Source organism: Phaenicophaeus curvirostris, chromosome 25 (assembly GCF_032191515.1).
Source record: "Phaenicophaeus curvirostris isolate KB17595 chromosome 25, BPBGC_Pcur_1.0, whole genome shotgun sequence".
Classification (NCBI taxonomy): domain Eukaryota; kingdom Metazoa; phylum Chordata; class Aves; order Cuculiformes; family Cuculidae; genus Phaenicophaeus; species Phaenicophaeus curvirostris.
The window spans coordinates 6156635-6181596 of NC_091416.1; the positions used below are offsets into that span (position 1 = coordinate 6156635).

The 24962-nt window shown below is 45.5% G+C and overlaps 1 protein-coding gene across 6 annotated transcripts in view; it reads right to left on the bottom strand.

The window, feature by feature from the left end:
- Positions 1 to 1491: 1491 nt before the first annotated feature.
- The window catches only part of PRDM10 (PR/SET domain 10), a 47209-nt gene continuing 23738 nt past the window's right edge, over positions 1492 to 24962 (bottom strand). For 5 of the 6 annotated variants that reach the window (XM_069876467.1, XM_069876463.1, XM_069876465.1 and 2 more), the window contains 12 exons: positions 23047 to 23274; positions 17518 to 17865; positions 14784 to 14939; positions 12198 to 12377; positions 11345 to 11455; positions 10100 to 10300; positions 8970 to 9113; positions 7662 to 7832; positions 6294 to 6437; positions 5110 to 5278; positions 4470 to 4582; positions 1492 to 2980 (listed from right to left, as the gene is read on the bottom strand). In XM_069876467.1, the coding sequence (XP_069732568.1) occupies positions 2744 to 2980; positions 4470 to 4582; positions 5110 to 5278; positions 6294 to 6437; positions 7662 to 7832; positions 8970 to 9113; positions 10100 to 10300; positions 11345 to 11455; positions 12198 to 12377; positions 14784 to 14939; positions 17518 to 17865; positions 23047 to 23274 (2202 nt within the window). In that variant the 3' untranslated portion in view covers positions 1492 to 2743. The remainder of the gene's footprint in view (positions 2981 to 4469; positions 4583 to 5109; positions 5279 to 6293; positions 6438 to 7661; positions 7833 to 8969; positions 9114 to 10099; positions 10301 to 11344; positions 11456 to 12197; positions 12378 to 14783; positions 14940 to 17517; positions 17866 to 23046; positions 23275 to 24962) is intronic. The other variant, XM_069876466.1, reaches the window with a different exon arrangement.

The following is a 24962-nucleotide window of genomic DNA, read 5'->3' on the forward strand; positions in this document are numbered from 1 at the left end:
AACGAGTCCAGAGGAGGCTACAAGGATGATGTGAGGGCTGGAGAACCTCCTATACGAGGACAGGCTGAGAGAGTGAAGGTTGTTCAGCCTGGAGAAGAGAGAGCTTCTAGGAGATCTTATAGTGACCTTCCAGTACCTGGAGGGGCTACAAGAAAGCTGGGGAGGGACTGTTCACAAAGGCTTGTGGTGATAGGACAAGGGGCTATGGGGATAAACTGGAGAGGGGCAGGTTTAGACTAGACAAAAGCAGGAATTTCTTCACTATGAGAGTGGGAAGGCCCTGGAACAGGTTGCCCAGGGAAGGTGTGGCTGCCCCATCCCTGGAGGTGTTCAAGGCCAGGTTGGATGGGGACTTGAGCATCCTGATCTAGTGGGAGGTGTCCCTGCCCATGGCAGAGGGGTTGGAACTGGACGATCTTTAAGGTCCCTTCTGACCCAAACTATTCTATCAGTCTATGATTCTATTTAAAAACCCCACATCTGCAAAATCACTGAAGGGCAAAAAGTTTGATGTTCATCTATACAGGCTGCAGGCCTTTTAAGACTTAAAATTGTAGGGCAGCATCCACCTGGAATATTCCATTTCCAAGTCTCCTATTTCCTATTGCTCATACAACTTTTGACTCACTATCAAACCCTCTAGCAGCCTGAAGATGGCCAAGACATATCTCCCTTCTCTTCTCCCACACCAAAAATGTGACAGCACCTAATGCTGTAATTGATTCGCCCTCAGCAACACGACTTCAAGGGAATTGGTGGGAACTGCAGTTGCTTTGGCAGAGCTGCTGAAGTCAGTGGGCTCCCAAACCCATTGAATTGAAAGACACCCCCCACTAAATGGGAGCTCTGGTCCTCATTAACTGACCCATCCCGTTAATGCCCCAGCAAAGCACGAGAAGCCAAATCCCAAGAACACATTAATCCGCTTGTTGGCAAGTCACTTCAAAGCCACCTGAAAACAGTTCTGAGCTGGCTGCTGTTTTCAGTCTGATTTATTTTACCACGCACAGTGACTATTTCCACACCATATTAACAGATATGTTAATTACCAAAGCAACACAAGGCTTTGCCTGCGAGGAACCGGACTTTCTCTTGTCCAGTCTGAGTGTGAAATTCTCTCATGTCTAGGAGCTCCATAAGGCCTGATACCACGACCTGTAAAATCTGTAGCGCTTACTCACACAGGTAACCCTCATCTAAACCTGTGAGAGGACTTGTGCAAATAGTCCTGCATTTAGACAAGCAGCACAAGAGAGAATGAATCAAAAAAACCTCTTCCAGTTCTTCAGTCTCAGGGGCCATTAAGAGAATACATCCTTCTTTGTTTTTGTTTTATAAATAAATGTATCCTGGAATGCATAGACATTCTGGGATGAGTTTTCAAGCAGAGAGAAAGGAGGATTAGACATACACAGTATATCCCGTCGAGAGGCAATAGAGTTGTGGTCCTGTTCTTGCAAGTACCAGAATATATTAAATAACCAACCAGACTTGTGAAGGAGAATTATGTAAGAAAAGAAAAAAAAGAAAAAAACACTGCCTGAAAAGATAAACCTTCTCTTACCCCTTCTCCTGGTCCCTAAAAGTAACACAAATTCTGTCCACAGACCAGGCCCACCAAAGCAGGCAACCCTCACAAACGGCTTTCTGCGTCCCGTAAACAGTGGTCCACGAGCACGTTCCTTGTCTGTCCCACAAGGAACTATCCAAAAGAATTACAGTGCATTGTTAACAAGGTATTTGGAAATCAGAGTAACACCTCTCCATCCAGTCTTCAAGGGGGAAACACATCCACTTGGAGGCGGCAGAGATGTCTACCCCGCATCTTCCCCGAGGTGTGCTCCTATACCCTTGCTTTCTCCTGGCACAACAATTTAGATCACAGATCAGGCCAAACTGAGCCTTTCGTGTTTACAGGCAAAAAGGTCATTTTCCCTGCAACCACTGGAGGGGGAAAAAGGATAACAGCATCTTCGTTCTACTGTCACGTGCTACCGTGATTTTGATCAGTTTATTCCAAACAATACGGGTTTAAGACCGCACTATCCCTTCTTTCTGGAACTGCTTGGTAAAATAGGGCAGGGCAGACAGCATGTAAACACTTCCCAAGGGTTGGAAAAATAATAATTTAATGGACTGCTTCGGCACATCTTCACAGCTTCATTGTTATGTCCATCCCTGCACACGTGGGCAGGAGCCACTGCTTTGCTCCTGCTCTGTTTCTCCAGGCAGCCTGCTTGCATTGAGCTGGTTTATTCCCTTTCACCTCAGCTGCTGAAATCAAGACCCCAAAAGCACGTTCTGGCAATTTACACGACGTTTTCCCGTTTAACGGCTCCTCTTAAAAATATACACACAACTTAAGCTGCCAGTTCGCCTTCAGGGAGGCAAGCTCGCCCCCATACAATTGAAATAAGAAGTTGATTACTGGAGACACTTCCAAAAAGGAAAAATAAGGGTCAGCAGACATGCCAAAAATGAAGTCCAGAGCAAGCAGAGGTTTCACTTCTCCTCTCATTCTTTTCGTTCAAAGCTGCATAAAATGGCACCCCAAGAAGGATTTTGAGGGTACTTCATGGTCACTGGGGACTTAAACCCACTTAAAGCATTAAGAAGAGCTCCGAGATTTTAGTTGAACTTAAGTGAGCCTTTACTTTAAAACAAACTGAGCTCCGGGGTAGCCACACATCTGGGCTTTTGGGGAGAGGTAACAAGTACAAGCGAGTGACACCACAAGGCTTCTTCATTCATGTTCTGCGGAGAAAGTTCTTGGTTTAGAGATGTGCACTTCACTGCCACCGTTCCCATTGGTGGTTGTAGTGATTATGTACTGGGTGGTTTGCTGCTGATTGCTCGTTTGTGATTCCAAGGTATCCGTGTGGGCTGGTGGCTGGGAAACGCCGACCGGTACCTCGCTGGAGAGCGAAGAGTTTTGTTTGACGTCCAGATCAGGTTGACCTTCAGATATCACGTAGTGAGTCTGCGTGGGGAATATAAAACATAAGTAATAATTGTTGCATCCTCTGTAACGTTTCTGTTCCAACAGTCTATAACTTTTCTGTGGCTGTGCTGGAAGATATTTCTGTAGGAACAAGGTGTTTTGAATTTCATTTGTATTTCATTCAAATGAATTTGAGAGCGAGTCCAGACAAGAGCAACAAAGCTGGTGAAGGGACTGGAGAACAGGCCTTATGAGGAGCGGCTGAGAGAGCTGGGGGTGTTTAGCCTGGAGAAGAGGAGGCTGAGGGGAGACCTCGTTGCTCTCTACAACTACCTGAAAGGAGGTTGTGGAGAGGAGGGAGCTGGGCTCTTCTCCCAAGTGACAGGGGACAGGACGAGAGGGAATAGCCTCAAGCTCCACCAGGGGAGGTTTAGGCTGGACATTAGGAAAAAATTTTTCACAGAAAGGGTCATTGGGCACTGGCAGAGGCTGCCCAGGGAGGGGGCTGAGTCCCCTTCCCTGGAGGGGTTTAAGGGATGGGTGGACGAGGTGCTGAGGGACATGGGTTAGTGATTGATGGGAATGGTTGGACTCGATGATCCGGTGGGTCTCTTCCAACCTGGTGATTCTACGATTCTATGATTCAACATAAACCTTGTCCTTTGATTTGAAGGACGTCGGACTACTTTACATTTGGTTAGCTTACAAATCGTTAAAATAATTACACAATTAACATAACAGTACAAATTAAAATGGCAATTTTTAACACAACCATTTTGAAAGTTGTTTCCATTTTCCACTTGTTTTAGCTGAAGCTGCATTTCCAGTGTCCAATACCAATGCAGTACAACAACCTGCCTCCTGACACTGGACTGCTAACTAGGTAAGATAGCACTCTCCTTATTTTGTGATCCTGCAGATAAGAGGAAGCTATCAAAATGTTTCTAGAAACTGTTCTTATATTTGATTTAATGGATACAGCTTAGTCATAAATATTTCTAATACTAATTGATACCACTAAATCATCCTTGTCCTGCAAATGTGACTGAGTGAACACTTTCAATTCCAAAGAGCCATCCATGCAGAGGCCAGACAGCGTTGGCCTTGCAAACGGCCAGATGCAGAACTCTGTGATCACCACATAGATGAATATGATGCTACTTCAAGGAAAGAAACCAGATCTTTTCCTTGAAGCTCATGAAATTATTTTCTGCCTTTTGTAACCTCCAGTTTAAAACATTCCTAGGTTTGAATAGTAGCACTTTTATCCTTTGCTTATGCCACAATACATCGTATCATTTCTTATCCGCTTTGCCCACAGATTCTGCCCAGTGTGGAACTCATGACAATTGTTACAGAAAGCAAATAATGCCCTTTCAGACTATATGTCCTGGACCTTCTTTTGGCACACCAGAACCCTCTACTCTGCCCCAGTTATCAATTTGGCACTTCTTTAACCTTCAAACTGAAGGCTTTAAGCCTGATGCATTATTCTGGATGGAAAAAAGGTCCATGATTGTTTCCTTACCTGAGTAACCGCTTTCACTTGCCCTGTGTTGACAGTGGTGACCGGTGTACCCACAGCGGTCTCTGTGATCACGTACTGGCCTTGGGGAATGGTCATCATCTGAATCTCGGATGCTAAAAAATGGAAATAGGAGAATCAAGACTTTCAGTAAGACTCAAAGAACCCCTTGAACGATAATGTCTTATGTCAGTAAGATTTGAAGCGTGAAACGGTGGCTGTTGAATAGAAATTCAGGTACTGTGAAGCCTTGTAAAACCCTACAGGCCTCGATGGAATTACACCAGTCAAGAAATCATTTCATGTCACCCTCATCTTCTGTAAGATTCTTTCAGGCATCCCTCCAAATTTGAACAAGCTGCTATGCAACACATGGATTCTTGCTGAATCCAAGTTCTTTGGAATAAAGGAAGCCAGTCTGCCCTGCCCAGAACACGCATCGCATAATTACAGATCTATAGGAGAAAACCTAGGACAACCATCGTCATTTGTATAAAACCATTTATCTTCTTCGACCTCTATGAATATTAATCATGAAGCTTAATAAGCTCAGAAAATACTCTCCCAGTCGGTAGCTGGAGGAATGGAGCTCTTATTATTCCCCTATACAAGACAGACCTCTAGTGAGAGCTACGCTACTTACAATAACTCCGAAATGAGTTCCACGTGCTGGGAAGATACGTGTGCTGAACTGGAGCCCCTTGCTGCTGCTGCTGGAGGGCTTGGTTTGGTGTAGATGTATTTGCCTGCATCTGCGAGGGGCTGAGTTCCTGCTGAGGCTGTTGTGAGGAGGGACTCAAAGGCTGAGCTCCCTAATGAAAAAAAAGGTAAGTGTTCCCAGTGTACTTGGGATTGCACCCCTCTACTGTTACAAGCATCCTGCTTATTAAGGGAAAACACAGGTGTGGGCAGTGGGTTCTGCAGTTTATTGAGCACTAGAACCACAAAGCTCCTCCTTCTACAACTCGCTTCACTCTGCAGTTGGGTAAGCAGACATCAGAAACAGAAATGGAGACGCTGCTCACCAAAGGTTACAGAGTGAGTCTGTGGCAGAGAGCTGAGACAAGAGGCTAAATACGACCCAACAGCACGAAGAGCTGAACCTCAAATATTTGAGGGATGCCAGTTTCCATTTATCCTTTCAGCTGGCTAACTTTATTTAAGCTGCAAATTTGTCTGTTCCCAAGCCGTTAATCTCTACCTTGTATACAGAAACCCCAACCCATAGCAAAACATCCCCATACACCGTAGGAACATCTGGGAGCTACCTGATGATCTCAGAGATGTTCACGTGACAGTCACAGGATCATAGAATAACCAGGTTGGAAGAGACCCACCGGATCATCAAGTCCAACCATTCCTATCAAACACTAAACCATGTCCCTCAGCACCTCGTCCACCCGTCCCTTAAACCCCTCCAGGGAAGGTGACTCAACCCCCTCCCTGGGCAGCCTCTGCCAGTGCCCAATCACCCTTTCTGTGAAATATTTTTTCATGATGTCAAGCCTGAACCTCCCGTAGCAGAGCTTAAGGCCATTCCTTCTCTTCCTGTCCCCGGTCACTTGGGAGAAGAGCCCAGCTCCCTCCTCTCCACAACCTCCTTTCAGGGAGTTTTAGAGAGCAATGAGGCCTCCCCTCAGCCTTTTCCAGGCTAAACACCCCCAGCCCTCTCAGCCATTCCTCATAAGGCCTGTTCTCCAGCCCCTTCACTGCATGTGTGGCCCTTTAGATGACACAGAAAAGACGATCTTCTGCATCATCAGTACATGCAATGTGCCAGCAGAGCAGACTGGTGGGGCAAACATTTCCTGCAAGAGAAGAACGCACTACCTGCGAAGACGGCTGAGCGGCTGGCGATGGCTCTGTGACCTGGATGTGCTGCACCTGGATGGCATGCTGGGTGTACGTCTGGGGGTCATGCAGCTGCCCAACGTCCACTGTGGAGTGCTGGGACTGGTGAGGTGAGGTAGCCTGGAGAAAAAAATCACAGCAGAGGTGTAGACTTCACATTCGTTGCAGAAGGAGCCATGTAAACCCCCTCTGTGCTACAAGGTCCGGAACAACGAAGTATTAGTGAGGCCATGAGCACTCCTTGTTCATGTCCCTCTTTGCACTCCTGGGAGGTAAGGAAGTACACTCAGCGGGTGTACTGGGATGGTTACATCTCAGCGATATCAGTGGAAAGGACTTGCCTAAGGCCATACAAGCTGTTTGTGGTAGAGGCTGGACTCAAATCAAAGGGTCTGAAACCCAGGATTAGTGTCAGCCACTGGACCACCCTCCTTTATGAGCATCTTCCTATAAAATGTACACATCCTCAATATCTGCATATACAGTACTGTAGCTTGATGTAGTTCTGTATCAAGATTAGTGCTGTGTCTACTTTTTTGAGCAAAACCTACTAATGCTACCAACTGGAGTAAGTTAATTAAAAGTCTCAGATCTTGATAAAACTAATATTAGCTGCAGGAATCAGTATTCATGCTCTGGTATCATTAGGAACAGCCATAGTCAATATTAGCTGGAGCTATTTAGGCCTTCATTAACCAAATTCATAACCTAATGTGTAATGAGGGTCTGGAAAGAACATGGGATATCAGAATCAAATACAAATACGTGGTAGTTTCAGCTTTACCCAGTGGGTAACAGATTTGATGGGGATTTCTTACAGCTGCCCAAGCTATTTTCCTCAGCTCAGTTACTCTAGTTACACTCTGTTTTCATTTTTAGGAGCTGTTGAGCGTCACAGAGAATGAATATTCTAATAGATCACATGAAGGGAAAAAGCAAGTGCTTTCCGTACTTCCAAATTTTGGCTGTGGCTCACTAAGAACAAGGAAGTACAAATTAGTCTTCTCGACTGCAAAATGGGTCACCCACTGACCCACTTTCCCAGTTGCTGGAAAACCTTCCTAGAGCAGACTCGAGCGAAGAGGCCCAGATGGGTAGAACTAAATTAGGACTGTATTGTATGTCTCCAGCAAGCTGATCAAGACTGGCAGGACTATTTGTGGCCAGTACGCGATGCTTACAGTGGGAACACTGGGCATTATCGATCCATTTATCCATAAAAATGGTCTGCACCACTTTTTGTAACTATTCCTTAACCAGCTTGCCAGCAGTACAGCCCCAAGAAAGTGCAGGGTCGGTACGGAGGGAGTCAAATCACATCAAGCCTGGCAGCAGGTAACTCACCTGGGCCACTTGAACGACCTGCAGCTGTATGTGCTGGGGCTGCTGCAAACCGGTTGTGGACTGCGACACGGGGATGTACTGGATTCGCTGGTAATCTCCCTGGGGAGTCCGATAGTCCGTTGTGAGGGTCTGGGATATCTCTGTCATTGCTTGTGTCAGTAAATCTGTTGTCTGAGCAGGTAGAGATACACACCATCACCACTTATTGTCTACTAGACTGGACACTTTGGCAGGGCTGTCGTTCTTCCACCGATGCTGCATCTACACTGACACCACTGGGCTCAGTCATTTATTTCCATGAGCTGAATGCGTAGAGGGGGTGGGGTCATAAGCGATCACCAAGGATCACCCAGAAGGATTGCTCTCTTCTGTCTAGATGCAGGCCAGGACCATTAAGGGCTAACTTAACATACAATAATAATACAGTGATTTTAATCTTTTGGCTTAACAGTATTCTATTTACCATCAACCCCCCTGCATTTATACAGAGCTGACTTGATTTCCAAGTGAAAAAGTGCTTCTTGGATGCATTCCACCCTTCCCCCTCCCCTACCAGAGTGTTCCTTTCCTCAACAACTCTATTTCTAAAGTGTGTAGAGACATTTAGCACCAAACAAACCAAGTTTTATGAAAACAACAGCATACTGATTGAATCTGCCCATTTTCAAGCAAAATGGTCCAATTTTAGTCTTCAAATAGGAAGTTTTGAACTGCAGTTATTAAGATTTTTAAAACTATGCAGCCTCCCAGCACCAGTGAAAGACACAAGACTGATTTTCTAGTCTCAGCTTGCACCTCTGCAGCAGCTGATGCATTAACAGCGGAAAGATCAGCCGCTGGAGGTACACACCACTCGTTTCGGTGCTGTCCAAAGGATTACAGAAAAATTTTGACTCCTCTGAACAGTTTGGTCCTCAGTCATCGTCCAGCATGTCCTCTTGAACCCAAGGACTGCAAGCACCTCAGGAGAGCAGTCCCAGAGAAAATCCCTGGGCTGCATATTCCTGAGTTAATCAGGCATGGGTGGAAGTATTACATGGAGTCGGCAGCATATGGGTCTGAATCAAAGAAGGGAATGGAGCAGGAAAAAAGACACTTTCTCAGAGCTCCAAAAGAGAGAAATGCGTAGCTCCTGGCAGAGCAAAACTACAACACACAGATTCAGGAACAGAAGTGATCTCAAATAATGTCTTAACACACACTTTAAAACACTGTCTGCCACATAAACACTGAGACTACTACACCAGAGGGTTTCTGTCCTGCTTGTTTCCCTCCGCTGGCCTGATCTAATGTGTTTTGAACCCTTACCACGACGGTCTCTCCAGTAGCGCTGTCGGTGGTTAGAACAGCAGGAGTGGAACTGATGACCGCGGTGGCCAGCGGGGCATGGATGGCGTTAGGGTGTTGAGCAAACTCCGGGTGCTTCTTGCGAATGTGCTGGACCATCTTTGTCTGCGGAGAGATGTAAAAGAGCATTAGAAAGATGCTCAGCAACTGCTTCAGGCCAACTGCAACCAGACAGCCCTGCGGACTGCAGCTTTTAAGTTTCCCTCAGTAAGGCTGCATCAAGATTCACACTATGGATGCTCTGGTCAGCAAGAAGGCGACAAGGATCACAAACTTGCTGCTAATTAGAGCAATCTGATACAGAGATATTGCCCCCAGTGTCACAATCTGTAAGTCTTTTACCCTAACACAGGCCTTATGAGGAACGGCTGAGAGAGCTGGGGGTGTTTAGCCTGGAGAAGAGGAGGCTGAGGGGAGACCTCATTGCTCTCTCCAACTACCTGAAAGGAGGTTGTGGAGAGGAGGGAGCTGGGCTCTTCTCCCAAGTGACAGGGGACAGGACGAGAGGGAATGGCCTCAAGCTCCACCAGGAGAAGTTTAGGCTGGACATTAGGAAAAAATTTTTCACAGAAAGGGTCATTGGGCACTGGCAGAGGCTGCCCAGGGAGGGGGTTGAGTCACCTTCCCTGAAGGGGTTTAAGTGTCGGGTGGATGAGGTGCTGAGGGACATGGTTTAGTGTTTGATAGGAATGGTTGGACTCAATGATCCGATGGGTCTCTTCCAACCCGGTTATTCTGTGATTCTATGATTCTAAATATTTTGGGGACCTTTTCCAGGTCACCGTTTCTACATTTAATTTCCCTATTCCTTTCCCTCATTGCTGCCAGTGAGCAGCTTCCAAGTTTTTCCATTTGTGGCCACACTCTGATAACATTTCCATTTTTTTTTTCAAGCTCATGCCCTCTACTTAGGGAACCTTTTTGCCACAAAATGAGCAGGCTGTGGCTGTTTTATCAGCACGCAGCATGAAATCAGTGCTCTGACTCAGCCTAAAAGAGCCCTGCTGGCAGACTGACAGAGGCCAGAGACCGTGGTGGAAGAGGATCAGCAGGGAGAGGCTGGGTTCTGAGGCTCTGGAACAGCCCCGTACCTTACTGCTGTACTGCTTGGAACAGTGTGGACAGCAGACCGGAGGGGTGGCTATAGTGCCTGTCAGCTGAGTGTGGGTGCTCAGCATGGGATCCGGCTCTCCTGGACCTGCAGGCCGCAGTTTCCGGATGCTTGGAGGTAGCTCAGCACCAGGATGGTTCTTCAGGATGTGTGCTTTGCGTTTACTGGCACTCTTATACACCTGCAGGGTAAAGGTTTGGAATGAAAATGGTGTAAACGTGATGTCAGCACAGGAAACAGCTACCCGTTACCTTTACCTGGAAGGTCTGCACGTTGCTTTAGACAATATGTTTAGTTAAATCCCCAAACAATGCCAACATGATGCATGCAACCAGCCTCCAAAAGCAGCATGCAGACACCATTTGAGAACATGGTGCATGCCACAACAAAACATCAAAGCAGAACAGAAGGGAAAGAGGAAAAGCTTTTTTGCCAGATACTTGAAAGTCAAATGTCAGAGAAGCCACCAGTCTCCCCAGCTGCAATTTGCCCAATGTTTGTTTGTCACAAGGGCTGATGCCTCCACTCTTGCACAAGGCATCAAACTGTTTTAATAGCCTTCAGCGATCAACATATTTTTTAGTTCTTTTTAGGCACATGAAACAAGTCTTCTGTAACTTATATAAAACTATTTATGTTTTTTCCCCTTTAAACAAATGGAAGGAGGCATCACGGAACGATGTACTGAGGATAAGAACAGGCAGTCAAAATACACTCCCTGGTAACTAACAGCCCATAGGCACTAAAAGCAAAAGCCAGGGAGTAAGAACAGGAACCCAAAAGCAGCTCAGAAACGGCTTCAGGCTTCACTGAACACTGGGAATCACTGGCATGTGACTAAGTAAGCAGCTTAAACTAAAAGGAGTTAAAGACTAACCTTTAGAAGCAATATAGAAACCAAAATACATCAGTGCTTGGGAATTACAGATAGGATACTCAGTCCTGGGTTGCTAAGGGTGGGTGACTGCTGGCTGGATCATAGAACTGAAGTTTTACCAACTCCAAAGACAGCAGAAAAGGAGAACTACAGTTTTCAGTTAGCGTTCAGCTGCCTTGGCCTAAGCACATTTTGTCTTTCTTTCTTTTGGATACTGCTGCAGAAAAGTTGCTGGCAGGCACCTCAAAAAAACCTCCAAACCCTGCCAGATGTTTCTTTGCTAAGAAAAATTGGTTGCATAAAGGTGTAGGATGAAGCTACCCTCCGAGGGGTGACTTCCTTACAAACCTTATCACAATACTGACAGAAGTAATCTCTGTTGGGTTTGATGATGGGCAATGTGAGTTCTGGCACCTCTTCTATTTTCATGTCTGGATGCCTCTTTGATAAATGATTCACCTTAGGAGAATGGAAAAAAAAAGAGAACAAGAGAGCATATTAAGAAGAAAGCCAAGCATTTTCTTTTCCTGGACATGGATAATAGCTAAACCAAAATTGTAACGAGCCTAGCCAGCAGCACCAGAAGCATTTGCTGCTGCAAGGGTTATTTGTGCACTCCCAGGCAGTTGAAGGTAATTGCTAGATCATATTTACAGTTTCTTTAATCAAAATAAGATGGAGGAGGGGTAAAATAGCTTGCCAGCACTCTCCTGCAGCTCAGGGTGAAGTAATGTAAAGGACCCATGCCCAGGGAGGCCTTTGCTAGCAGAGATAACAACCCTCGTGAAATGTTTGCAAATAAGATCTCTTGCTGCATAAATCTCTACTCAGCGGCAGTGACAGGGCACAGCCAGGAGAGGCCCCTCGAGGAGGAGGAGAAACAGAAAACCAGGAAAGACAATCAGGAAAACCGAGCCAGTGAGGCCGAGCTAGGCAATACATTAATCTCGTGTTCTGCTAAACACATCAATCAGCGTTCGCGTGGCGATATGGTAGTGACAGCCAGACAACAAAATACACAGACATACATGTCTGCTGAAGAGACAAGGCACATCGTTTTATAAAAAAGATTTATAATCTCAACTCAGCTACAAAATTCTCCCAGTTTCACTGCATCCCCACGTTCCAACCATTGGAATTCCAACTTTTTTCCTTAGCTATTCATCAAAATTGAGTACAGAAGATGCACACAGCCACTCACCAACATCCCCCTCCGGCGGAAACCCATCATACAGAGGCGGCACTTGAACATGAAGCTTTCGTAGTCAGTGGAAGCTATCCGAGGTTTGAATGTCTTTGAGCGGCTGATTCGATCAGCTTTCTTGGCCTCCCTCTCCGGGTTGTGCATCCTCTGCATGTGCTCTCGCAGTTTGTCTTTCCTCTAGGCAAAGAGCAAATTGGGGAGAAAAATATCAGCACTGCTTACCTGTTACAAGGAGAAGCCACTCCCTAAGTTCCTCAGAGATCTTGCTCCAGCTTTTCCTCTCTAGTGAGACAGAGTTGCATGCTCAGTGTTGGAACCTCAATAGAAACCCTTTGGACTGAGGTTTATCCTTCAAACCGAGATGAGGTTGCTCAGCTACAAAAGCAGGAGCCAAAGTAATGCTAACTTAGCAGCATCCTGAGAACCAACCCCTCTGCTCTGGCTTTTCTTTGGAATTATGTAAAATGTTAACGCTCAACCCTGTACACATGGAAACTCACATCAAATAATGCTCTGAGGAGTCCCTCATGTCCTACAACAGCACTGAACCTACTGCCCAGATATAATCCAGACTTGCTGGCACGCACTGTCTAGAATGTGCTGCTTCACCTGCAAATATCTAGTAGGAAACCGGGTGACAAGGAGCAGGCTGCTGCTGCCACAGTTTACCTGGCTGACAGCCTGCTCCATCTGGAAAGGCATCTGCTTGTCATGTGTGGACAAGACGTATCCCATGGACACCAGCACCCTGTTGTCAGAGTTGTCTTTTCTGCCCTTTTTAAAAATAGGCACAACACTACCCTTCTTCCAGTCACCAGGGACTTCTCCTGATTGCCATGACTTTTCAAATATCATGAAGAGTGGCTTGGCAACCACATCTGCCAATTCCCTCAGGACTCTGGGATGCATCTCATCAAGTCCCATAGACTTATGTATGTTCAGGTTCCTCAGGTGGTCACAAACCTGATCCTCCTCTACAGTGGGAGGGGGTTTATCCCCCTGGTCACCATCTTGCTGTCCCATGACCCAGGAGGGGTGAGGAGAGCAGTTATTGGTGAAGACTGAGGCAAAAATGTTGTTGAGTACCTCAGCCTTCTCCTGGTCTGTTGATATGAGGTCACCATTCCCAACCATCAGTGGGGGTACGTTCTCTTTGACCTTCCTCTTTTGATTGATGTACCTGTAGAAGCCTTTCTTGTTAGTCTTTACTTCCCTTGCCAAGTTCAGCTCCAGCTGCACCTTGCCCTTCCTGACTTCTCCCCTACATAACCAGGCAGTGTCCCTATACACGTCCCAGGTTACCCGTCCCTGCTTGCTCTGCCTGTGCAGTTCCCTCTTCTTCTTTAGTTTAACCAGCAGGTCTCTACTCAGTCATGCCGATCTCTTCCCTTCCCTGCCTGATTTTCTACATACAGGAATGAGCACTCTTGTGCTTTATGGAAAGCATCCTTGAATATTTTCCAGCTCTGTTCTCGGAGGATCGTGTCCCAGGGGGTCCTACCGAGTAACTCCCTGGAGAGCTAGAAGTCCACTTTCCTGAAATTTAGTGTCCTGACTGTACTCCTCACCTGTCCTATGTCCCTCTGGACCTTGAACCCCACCAGTGCATGATCACTGCAGCCCAGGCTGCCTCCGATCCTGATATCACTAATGAGTTTGCTCATATTGGTGACCACAAGGTTCAGTATTGCACCTCCTCAGGTGGGGGTCTCTATCAGCCGGACTAACAAGTTATCCTCAATGCACTCCAGGAGCCTCCTGGATTGCCTACAGCTCTCTGTGCTACTTTTCCAGCATATGTTGGGGTGGTTGAAGTCCCCGAGTAGGATGAGAGCTTGCGAGTGTGAAGCCTTCTGTAGCTGCAGGAAGAAGACTTCATCAGTTGGTACTCCTTGATCGGGTGGCCTGTGATATACACCAACCACAATGTTGTTTTTTCCATCCTTAATTTTGACCCACAAGCTCTCAACCTGTTCGTGGCTACTCTTCAACAACAGCTCTTCACATTGTATCCCTTTCCTGTGATAGAGAGCAACACCTCCACCCCTCCTTCCTGGTCTGTCCCATCTGAACAGCCTGTAGCTGTCAATCACCACACTCCAGTCATGGGATTTGTCCCACCATGTGCCCGTAATGGCAACTAGATCATAGCTTTCTAGTAACACGGCAGCTTCCAGCTCCTGCTTGTTACCCAAGCAGGATATCCACTGATATCAGCAAGAAGTTTTCTTAACTCAACTGATAAAAGCAATACAACCCATGCACCTGGCAACCAAGCTGTATAATGACCCAGTTCTTAATCAGAAGATGAAACTTCCTTTGCTATTCAATGATGAGAAATAATATATGATAGGTGAGACACGCTGTTCCAGCAGAGCATGCTGGGGTGGATCTTGCCCCTCGTCCATCAGAAATAAACGCCACAGCAATGCAAAGCAGTGCATGCGACTGGCAGGCACATCTAGCATGTTTACACACGTTAGCTTCTTCCACCTTTGAGAACACGAGCTTCTCTCCTTGAGGAGAGTAAAGACTGGTGTTCTCCACCTACATCAGGAATGAGCCAGCCAAGAGCCATCTTACTTTGAACTGCTTGCCACATGTGGAGCACAGGAAGTCTTTGCGGTCTGAGTGTCGCAACATATGGAGTCGTAACTTGTCAGGACGGCAGAAAGCCTTGTCACATTCCGTACACTGGTAAATCTTCTCTGAATGGAAACTGCGTACATGTTTCTTGACCTAGAATCACAGAATCACAGAATTGTTTAGGTTGGAAAAGACTTTTAAGATCATGGAGTCCAACTGTAAGCCTAACACTGCCAAATCCACCACTAAAGCATGTCCCCAAGTGCCACATCTACAGGCAAATGGAATTTATTCAAAGGAGAAGAGTGCTGGTTTGGGCTAAGGCAGAACATTGTCTCTGAGTTTTCAGCTAAGCCTGATAGTTCTCACCATGGCAATGGGCCTTCGGTGTGTAGAGGCCACTGCTACACTTATTCCTGTGTAAATCAAGGCCATCTCGGTGTTGGTGGCCAAGGGGAGTCACGCCTGCTGGGAGGAGAGGGTAGGACAAGTGACTGAGCCTGGCCAATGATGTATTCCATGACATACACGTCATACTCAGTATAAAACCTTCGAGATCACAAGAGTCAGCTCCCTTCTTCCGTGGCCGATGTTCAGGGAGGACCTCACCTGTCTGTCTGCCCCTGAGCCCTTTCACATCTCCTGAATCCAGATCCTGGATCCAGTTCCTGAGTCCAGCCTGAGACCTTCCCCATGGCTGCCATGCAGCATCTTATACATATATATTATTTTTTCCTTTTAATATTATCTTCCTTTTATAATAGTTGTTGCATTAAAGCTGCTTCAGTGTTAGTTTCCAACCCACAAATCTCTCTCTTGTCTCCGCTTTCCCTTTCCTGAGAGGGACTGGGATTAACAGCTGCCCAGTTTTGCTACTGACCTGGCCGGGATGGGGGATAAACCCCGACAACTGGTAAATCTTTTCTGACTGAAAACTGCATATGTGTTTTTTGCCCTAGAATTGCAGATCATAGAAAAATGGAATTTACTCAAAAGAGAAGAGTGTGCAGTGAAACTGCCTAGGAAAAACTCTTAGCGAAAAGGATAAAAAAACAGAGGAAAAAAGTTCTAAGAGTTCTCTAATCTGCTCTGTCTTAAAAAGTACGTTATCAAAACAGTCAATACCTTGGCAATGGTTTCTGTAAAACCATAGTATCTTTGTCATCCATCTGATGGACAATTTGATTTCCTCAAGACTGATTCTCGAAGGCATCAGCTACTGCACAGTTGAACATCTAATGGGCAGCAAAAGGCCATGATGTACCAGTTTCATTGAACGTTCGTGACTTAACACTTTCATCTGAGGTTCATTATCTTTACTTCATTGATAAGAAACCTAAATGCAGGGACTAACTCTTTTCAGCCGGAGAGAATGAGCTTGCAATTACAACTGGCAAAAAACCTCACCAACATGACAACTTTTGCATACTTTGAGACTAACCTTGACCTCTTCAAGCATCTAGTGAGCTTTTTTCCCCCAATAAAGTATCTAATGAGTCTCGACATTTGAAATCCAAGCATTACTCAAGAAATTGATCTGTAATGAAATTGTTACTGACCACACATGGAACAAGTTGGTGTCTTTATCTGCTCCATATACAAGTATTTAAGCAGGCACCAGCCTATGGTGACCACACTTGACTGTTCACATACTACCAAATTAAAAAAATCCCCTTTAAATTCCAAAATAGAGCTGAACAGCTGGGGAAAAAAAAGTGGGATCCTCTTCTGAGTGGCTCATTTTCACTGGAATGTTTATGGGGAAACAGGTTGCAGCACAGCATTTCTGAATCAACATTTTTTCTGGTTCAACACTTGCAGAAGACAAAGGGTTTTGCCAGGATGGAATTCTATTAGTAAATCACTTTCTCCCATCCTTTCCTCTCTAACCTATCAGATAGTCTATCAGTTCCTATTATTTGATATAAACTCGATTTCTACATTTCAATTTCAGCCAGGCAGCTCAGCAAGACACATCAACCTCTTTGTCCCTCTGAATATTGAACATGTACCTGGTACAACTCAGTTGTTTTCTTACTGAACATCGAAACAGCATCCTTAAATTCTATTAACGATCTTCTGCAATGGCTCCTCGCACTGCACAAAGTAATTACATCACTCACTACTCCAGTGCGACCTCTCCTAAGCAGTGTGCAGAGAAAAGGAGGAATAAAGCACGGAGCTGAAGCCCAGGGGGGAAGTCAGGAAGCAGAGTATCCTGATCTGTTCTGGCATTCCTGCAAGGTGCTCAAATGAATTGTCCTGACAAAAACTGTCAAGGCACTAAAAGATATTCGGATCATGTAAAACCACCTTTTTTTTGGTTCAGAGTTTTAACGACAAAGGACAAGGTGTATTCAAGTTCAAGCTGCATACAGCAAGAGACAATTCCTTCTTGTTCCATGGATCTGTACCAAAAGCAGTCAGGAGCTCTGCTTTAGGCATTTCCTGGGGCTGAGGGGTCACCCCTCCACTGTACAGTGCCTTTCAATGCCAGATTCAAGTACCTCATCTCATGATCTGGTGGAAAGAGGACTTCAATTGCTTAAGACCACATCTAGCAATGCTAGGTCCCTTTTCCATTTTGATTTCCAACTGGCATGGACCCCTTTCTTTTGTGAGAAAGAACCAGCATGCTGTGTTACATAGGAGGAGTAATGAAAAATCCATAAACAGGGCGCTTGCAAGAGTGCTGGGGAAGCCAGCGCTTCAAATCAGTAGGGCATCTCACCTGGATAAAATCTGGAAAGCGTTTTTTGCAGGTAGGGCAGGTGAAATAGCCATCATTGACATGGATGGCCACGTGATCTTTAAGCAGGTCCAAGCGGTCAAAGGATTCGGGACAGAAAATGCAGGAGTATGTTTTCTGGTCCATGTGGAACTTCATGTGGCTCTCGAGAGCGCCGCTGTTGATGAAGCCCTTGTTGCAGATGTCACAAGTCAGAGGGCAGTTCCCTTCGCGTCCGTGAAACCGCAAATGCTGATCCAGTTTGTCCTTCTCGCGGAAGGCCTTCCCACACTGCAGGCATTTGAACGGGCGGAAAGATTTCCGGATGAACAGGTGCTGAAGAGCTGCGTTCTGGAAGAAACATCAAAGACACTATTGGCTTTTATTGCTATAAATAGATTCCACATCCAAATATTTTCAAGATTAAATATACCAGATGATCAGTAAGCCTAAACTTCAAAAAGTGCTTTTGTTTAAGAGACATTGTCCTCATTTTACAGGAGGGGAGGCTGTGCCAGGCAGAAGTTAAGGGACACATCTGCACTTCCACACCCAGTTAGGAGAACACAATGTGGGGATTCCCTCCCCGTCACTATTTTCTATTGTTTTAGCTAACTTTTGTCTTTAGCCTGACATTCTTCTGTAAAATAAAACTAAGCCCTCTCCAAAGCACAGACCTGGGCCTCAGAAAGGTTGCAATTCCAGCTGATTTTCAGAGATTGGGTTAAAAATTCAGCCACCAAATAAAGGAAGGGCAAGCTAATGCCCCATCTTCCATGCAGGAGCAGGGCTTATGACATCCCACAGCCCTTTACAAAATCAGCTTCTGCCCCAAAGATCACCAGAGGTGTGCAGCAGTGGTTTAGCATTGCCTGGAAAACTTCTGGTGGAACACACCTTTAATCTTTATTATCACAAAGAAGACAGAGTTTCAAAACATGACAGCAGGGGCAGAACGGCAGGTTTAGGTAAGGACTTGTGAGCAATTGGCTCGTCTTTTCCACTTAGCACATATCACGTGCAAGAGCCTGAAAACGAAGTAGAAAGATGAAAGATAAAACACACTGGTGCTAAATCAAGAGGAATTCTGATAGATTTTGTTGTCTACTCAAAGGGTAGTTGATGGTACGGAGTCAAACCTGAAACTCCTTTGCTTGATATTGTAAGAAACTAAGAATATTATGAACTGAGCATAATGTGTGTGGTGCAAATATTCGTTTTAAAATTTAATATACTGGGCTGCAGTTCTCTTTCTCTCCAAGCCTACCATGCACAATTTCTCTCCTCAGTCCCTGCTTTGCTTGGTGTGTGCTTTCCTTCGGTCTGCCTTTTCTGTAATATTTCCTAATTGCTATCTCTTCCCTTCCTCCCCTTCCCCTTCAGATCAATGTTCCAGAGCCAGCCCAGCCGGCTGGAGGGACAGAAGCCGCTGGATGCGTTGCCTGGAGGAAGAGGCAAGTGTGCCCTGCACCTGTGTTTCAATGTTGGATGAGAACGTCTGTGTTGGGTAGTTGCAAAGCTGGAGGTCAATCGTACCCCAGCACGCAGCAAACCCCACAGCATGGATCACCCACACTGTGCCCTCAAAGCGCGCTGCAATATTGCCATTTCTCTGCAAGAGGCCCAACAAATACTTAGTCTTCTCCAAAATAAGATCTGTATATCAGCAGTTATTGATTGTCTTCTCTTTTTAGATGTTGCACACAGCTCCTACGTCACAACAGTTAAAGAAATGGCACTAGAATATGGCTGGCACCTACGCTTACACACATTCTCCATGAGATAGTTTTAAGACTTCCCTGGTGTCTTCTCTCCTTTTCTTCTGGTAATGTCAGGGCTCACGTTTGCTGTGACCCTTAAATGTGCACCAGCAGCTGTCACCGAGGAGGTAAAGTCAGGAGTTCTTCTGCTGGAATGAGGGAACAGCTGGGGAATACTGTGAAATGCTATGGTAGGGATTAGATTAGTGAATCTGGATGATCCTTTTCACCATCTGAACTGCAGAGGGAAACCTACGCTTTCATTCCAGAAAAAGGAACATGAGAACAACTGTTCTGCGGTAAAACAGCTCAGTTTCCTACAGGAGCCCCAGATGAGCCCTCCCATGGATTGTCACAATCTCTATTCTCCATTTGACTCGTGGAGAAGTGGAGGCAATGGGAAAAACAGGGATGCGCTGTAAGTCACACCGTGAGCTGGAAAGGTAGATGAGTGCTGTGTGAAAATTAAGAAGTTGCTTGGAGTCAGGAGTGCATAATTTTCCCCTTAACTACAGTTCTTAGCTGCACTGTTACCATGTTTTGCTGTCCGTAACCCACAACAGCCTAAGGGATAAGGCAGTGGGCCAGACCTCTAAGCCAGGGAAACCAACATGGTCCCACTGTCTCAAAGGCTGCAGAAAGGCAAAACGTTTTACTGCTCTTTGGTTAGAAAAACTATTCACTATGAAAACAGAAACAGAGAACTAAGTGTTGTCTCATTAACTGACAACACTGATCCAGTGCAAATCCTCCAACACTTTAAGATGGGTATTATAGTACTTCATTCAAGCTTCACTCCTATAATATTCACCTCAAGTTTGCAATTAATTATTATGAGAAAAACTAGAAGAGTGCAAATTGTTACTCAGATAACACTTGGTTCTGGACTCTGCTTGTTTAAAGAACATGACACGTGTGATGCGGGGTCAATCAGGAAACACCAAATGGAAGTTGGACAAAACAGCATGGAAGGCATGTTACGTACCATTCAATTAGATACAGCAGAAAGCTAACAAAACAAAAAACCAAACCAAACCTACCTGCAGCTCCAGCTGAGCAGGCAGCATTGGGGGAGAGAAAAATACTTGTGTTATGCAGTGGACTTCAAACAGAAGCTTTGACTGCTGCAACAGTCACGCTTCTGCGGGTCAGTATGAGGGCAGCTCTTTTAGCTGGAGTTTACTCTTTACTTAGGTAAAACTCCTTGGAGGTTTTTGCCTCAGGAAACACTAAGCAGATCTTCAAGAATTACCCTGTAGTTAATAACTGCCCAAGGGAGTTAAAGGCCAAAGATAAAAACCACAGATAATCTTGAAGGTGTTTTGTGACTTTTCATGTTTTCTGAGAGCTGATTAATAATGATGTAATGCGTACTACAGAGCCACAGTGAGGATGAAACACTTCTAGAGAAGTGAATAGGGTAGGATGACAACTGGGCAAATATTGCAAGAGTGGAAAAGTTAAGGAGCAGGGACTTTTTTAAAACTCCTTTTGTTTATACTCTTTGTTATAAAACTGTTTGCCTTTCTTTCAGCATGAAGAAAATGTGCTTTCCAAATCATATCCCTGGCACTTGCATCCTCTGGGTAAAGCGCTCACCTACACAAAGGACATTTTAAGATCAGGTTTCTATGCAAAAGATAAAAACAATTTGGAAATGCGGATGTTTCTGGGATCAGCCCATAGACACTGCCCAGAACTGAATTAAACACAAATATTCATTTTGGCTGTGGACCAAACATCCCTCTAATCTGTTGCCAGAGTAGTTGGAGGGTAGGTGCATCTCTTTCCAGCATTAAGGACATGACTGCCACATTCAAGGTCTGATCTCCAAGGTAACTCCACAGGCTCTAAAGCAGATGCTGAAGAATGGACTGATCCTACCAGGACATGAGCCCTGGGGGGCCAGAGATCAGTGCTTCCAGCTGGAATGAAAGCACTCACAGAGCATCACTGCCTTAAACCTTAGAAGACTTGAAGACATTCACAAAGAATTATTGGGTTTGAAAGTTAAATCCTACTTTAGTAATAAGGAGGAAGTAGAGCTACACAGGCCTCCGGATCATAATCAAGAGTCAAGACTCCCGCCTGTTCTTTGGAAGTGAATGATGTACTACACATCTTCAAAACAAACATTTGCTTGCTTATATCATTAAATGCATGTTGCTGTAAGAAGGTGCTGGAATGGTTGAACTGAACGAGAACTCATAGGGTGCAAGGGCTTGCTGTGATTTTTCAGTGTTTAAAAAACCAATACTTGCTAGTTTACTCTTATCTCAGGTTCTCTTTGCTCACAGTCTGATGCAATACAAAAGAAGTGCTATGCACCATCCCTCTGCCATTCTGCCAGTGCCCCTAGCTCAAAACATCTCCAGGACTTTGCTGAACACAAGCTGTCATGGGAAGTTTGGGAGATTTGGGATACAAACATGTCACTGAGGACTAAACCACCACTGCACTCCTCTTAGTTGTGATCCATTTGTGATGAATTTCCAGGCAACAAAAGCTGAGTCACAAGACAAAAAAGCAATTTCAGAATTTTTGTCCCTTTCTTCCCACATTCACTCTTTAAGATCTTGAGTTCACATCTTGGGTTCAAAAGTTTGTGGAAACAGGCAATACGTTCTCTTCCAATCACACCCAGGTCTCAACTTGCTACTGAGGAAGCTGTGGCGTATGGTAAAGAGTAAATATCCATGCTCTTTACTGTCAAAACCTCTGCATCTGTTTTTGTGCTCTGTCATCCACCCTTCAATGCATTCAGAAAAAATCCCCCAAGCTTTTAACATATGAAAATCAAATTACTGGTAGGAATTTGTCATTGAGAGAGTCAAGCGTTTTACATGGTTGAAACTTCTGCAGTCTTAATGAGCCCAGGACAAATTCTTCCTTCAAGATATGCCGCTGTATTTACAGAGTAAACGGCACTGCTGGTCACACACACATTGTTACAAACCTAGAGCAATATTTGGCTCAGCATCGTCCCGTATGGAACAGTTACTCAACTCTTTTCTAATCCTTTCTCAGCCTCTAAAAATGAAGTCTTACCCCAATCACAGCTGTTCCTTTCTGTAATCAAAATTTTACACATGGAAGAGAAAGAAAAAGATTTTAGGCTAAATAATCCAATCTCACAGTTACATGGCTTGAAGGATTATTTGCTTGAATCATTTCCCTCCCACACATAGTTGAGAAAAAACAGCTCACTCAGCTGACACAAAGCTCAGGCTCAAAGTATTTGCTGTCAGTACACAAAGGTCTTAGCACCTGTTTCAATCTCACAAAGACAGGCAGGTTTTTCTACCCCAAGAAAGTACTTTATCACTAAATACCATCATCATCGTCCACTACATGGATCTAAACTGAGGTTCTCTTTGGCAACTATTTGCAAGACAAGAGTTCTGAGAGACGCAGATGGTGCTGTGAGCAAGTCATTACTCTGCCACAGCACCATGATTCAGCCGGCTGCTCCAAGCATTCCTGCTTGCCAGCTTGGATGGACTGCATTTCTGTGAAAGAATTACTGTGCTGGAATTGAATCAGCTCCAATCGGTGATCAGCATTTATGAGATACTAGTTCTTTACATGAGATTTGTCTCCCTCTCAGTGCAAAGCAAATTGCTAGGAACGAGACGCTTTATTGAGGATTTGGAAACGGACACAACGGTGAGAGAAAGAGACCAGCTGGTCCTGCAGGCAGAGCCAGCGTTCTCTGGGCTACAGCAAATGGAGAGGGTGAGAGAAGCCACGATCCGCCATCCTCTTTGCTTACCCTGATACGCTTTGCTCGCCTCATGTCATCTGCTGTCATGGTGCTCTGCGTAGGCACCGTGCTCTCATCATGCTGCGGCTGGATTTGTAGTGGGTGATTTTCTGACTGCTGCTCCAGTGCCGACTGCGTCTCTGATGGCACTGGAGTCTGTTCCTGCTGCTCCAACCCATTCAGTGTGGCTTGTCCGGCCTCATCAAACTGCCCCTTGCTGGAAAAATGCAGCAAGTCCTGAAATCGCAAACCATACAACCAGTGATTATTCCCCCCACCCACTGAAAAATGCTTCGATAATACTCAGCAGACAACATGATTTCTACATATTTTATCAGAAGCTGTAAACGAAAGATGTCTATGCTAATGCATTCTTGCTGTGTTCCACTGATGCTCTCAGCAGATCACCTCCACCTACAGCAACAACATTCACAGCTGCAGCAAGGAGACTCTTGGCCATCATAATGTGTGATCAGACACAGCCAATTTAAACGACCCTGCTGTGAAAAGCCAAGCAAGTTCTTCTGCACTCGTGACCCTCCCACTGCTTTAACTAAAGGTGCCGTAGGCTGACCTGTGAGCAATGTTATGACCATAGTGATTGGCACAGACCAGGGAAAGCAGAGAATTTCTGTCTCGTTGAAACTGTTGTCACTTTGAACCATTATCACATTATGCAGTGTCCTGTCCTCTCCTCTCTAACAAACTGGCTGAAGTGCTGAACTGCGGAGTGACAAACGAGGTGATGATACTGTGCACTGTGTTTTGCTATCCAGTTTCCAGGCTCTGCATGCTTTCACCTACCCAGCAGCATACACCACCTACACCAGGAGGACAGGCTGAGAGAGTTGGGGTTGTCCAGCCTGGAGAAGAGAAGGCTCCAGGGAGACCTTATAGTGACCTTCCAGTACCTGAAGGAGCTACAAGAAAGCTGGGGAGGGACTGTTTACAAATGCTTGTGGTGATAGGACGAGGGGCAATGGGGATAAACTGGAGAGGGGCAGATTTAGACTAGACATAAGGACAAATTTCTTCACAATAAGAGTGGTGACACCCCAGCCCAAGCTGTCCAGGCAAGTGGTGGCTGCCCCATCCCTGGAGGTGTTCAAGGCCATGTTGGATGGGGCTTGGAGCCCCTGATCCAGTGGGAGGTGTCCCAGCCCATCACAGGGGGTTGGAACTGGATGATCTCTAAGGTCCCTTCCAACCGTAGCTATTCTATGATTTATCACACAAAGCTGTTTTCCTCCTCTTTTACATTAGCATGAAAGCAGAGGGAGAGTGTTTGGAGCAGGGAGGACATGCCAAAAATCTACATTCTTTTGGTATAAGTTCAGTAACTTCTCCAAGAAAAAAAAAAAAAAAGACATAGTGACATCACTTAATGCAACCAAGGAAACTGAAAAGCATGAGCTTTTTAGAGAAAAAGAAACAGAGAACCATAAGTACATGAGCTCAAGGCAGGTACTGTCAGAATGCAAAAACAGCATGGGAGAAGAAAGCCAGGGAGGTGCCAGGAGCGTAGCTGTTACAAATTGGGAATGCTTACCAGGGAGACACTTAGCAGAGCAACACGCCAGCCAAATGTCCCGTCCTGGTTTAAGTGGCCAGTTTCCACACTCGCTGCGCTCACAGCATCTCAAGTCTCAAGTTCTCAGGCAGATGAACTTGTGCCTAGTCAAGAGCAAAGCAGGCAGACATCCAAAGGCCTGGGACACAACCACGGCCCTGCTCTGCTGTGTAGAGAGATGTGAACTAGCTCCAGGCCATGCTCCAAGCTGGCAGGATGGGAGCCATTCAGACACACTGGCACGGGATGGAGCCCAGTAAGCTCTGTCTCGCTGGAGCGAAGAGTTTGGGAACAGCATTATGCTTAACTTCGCTAAATGCAGCTGGCTTCTGTCAGGTCAGCTTGCAAAGAGAGT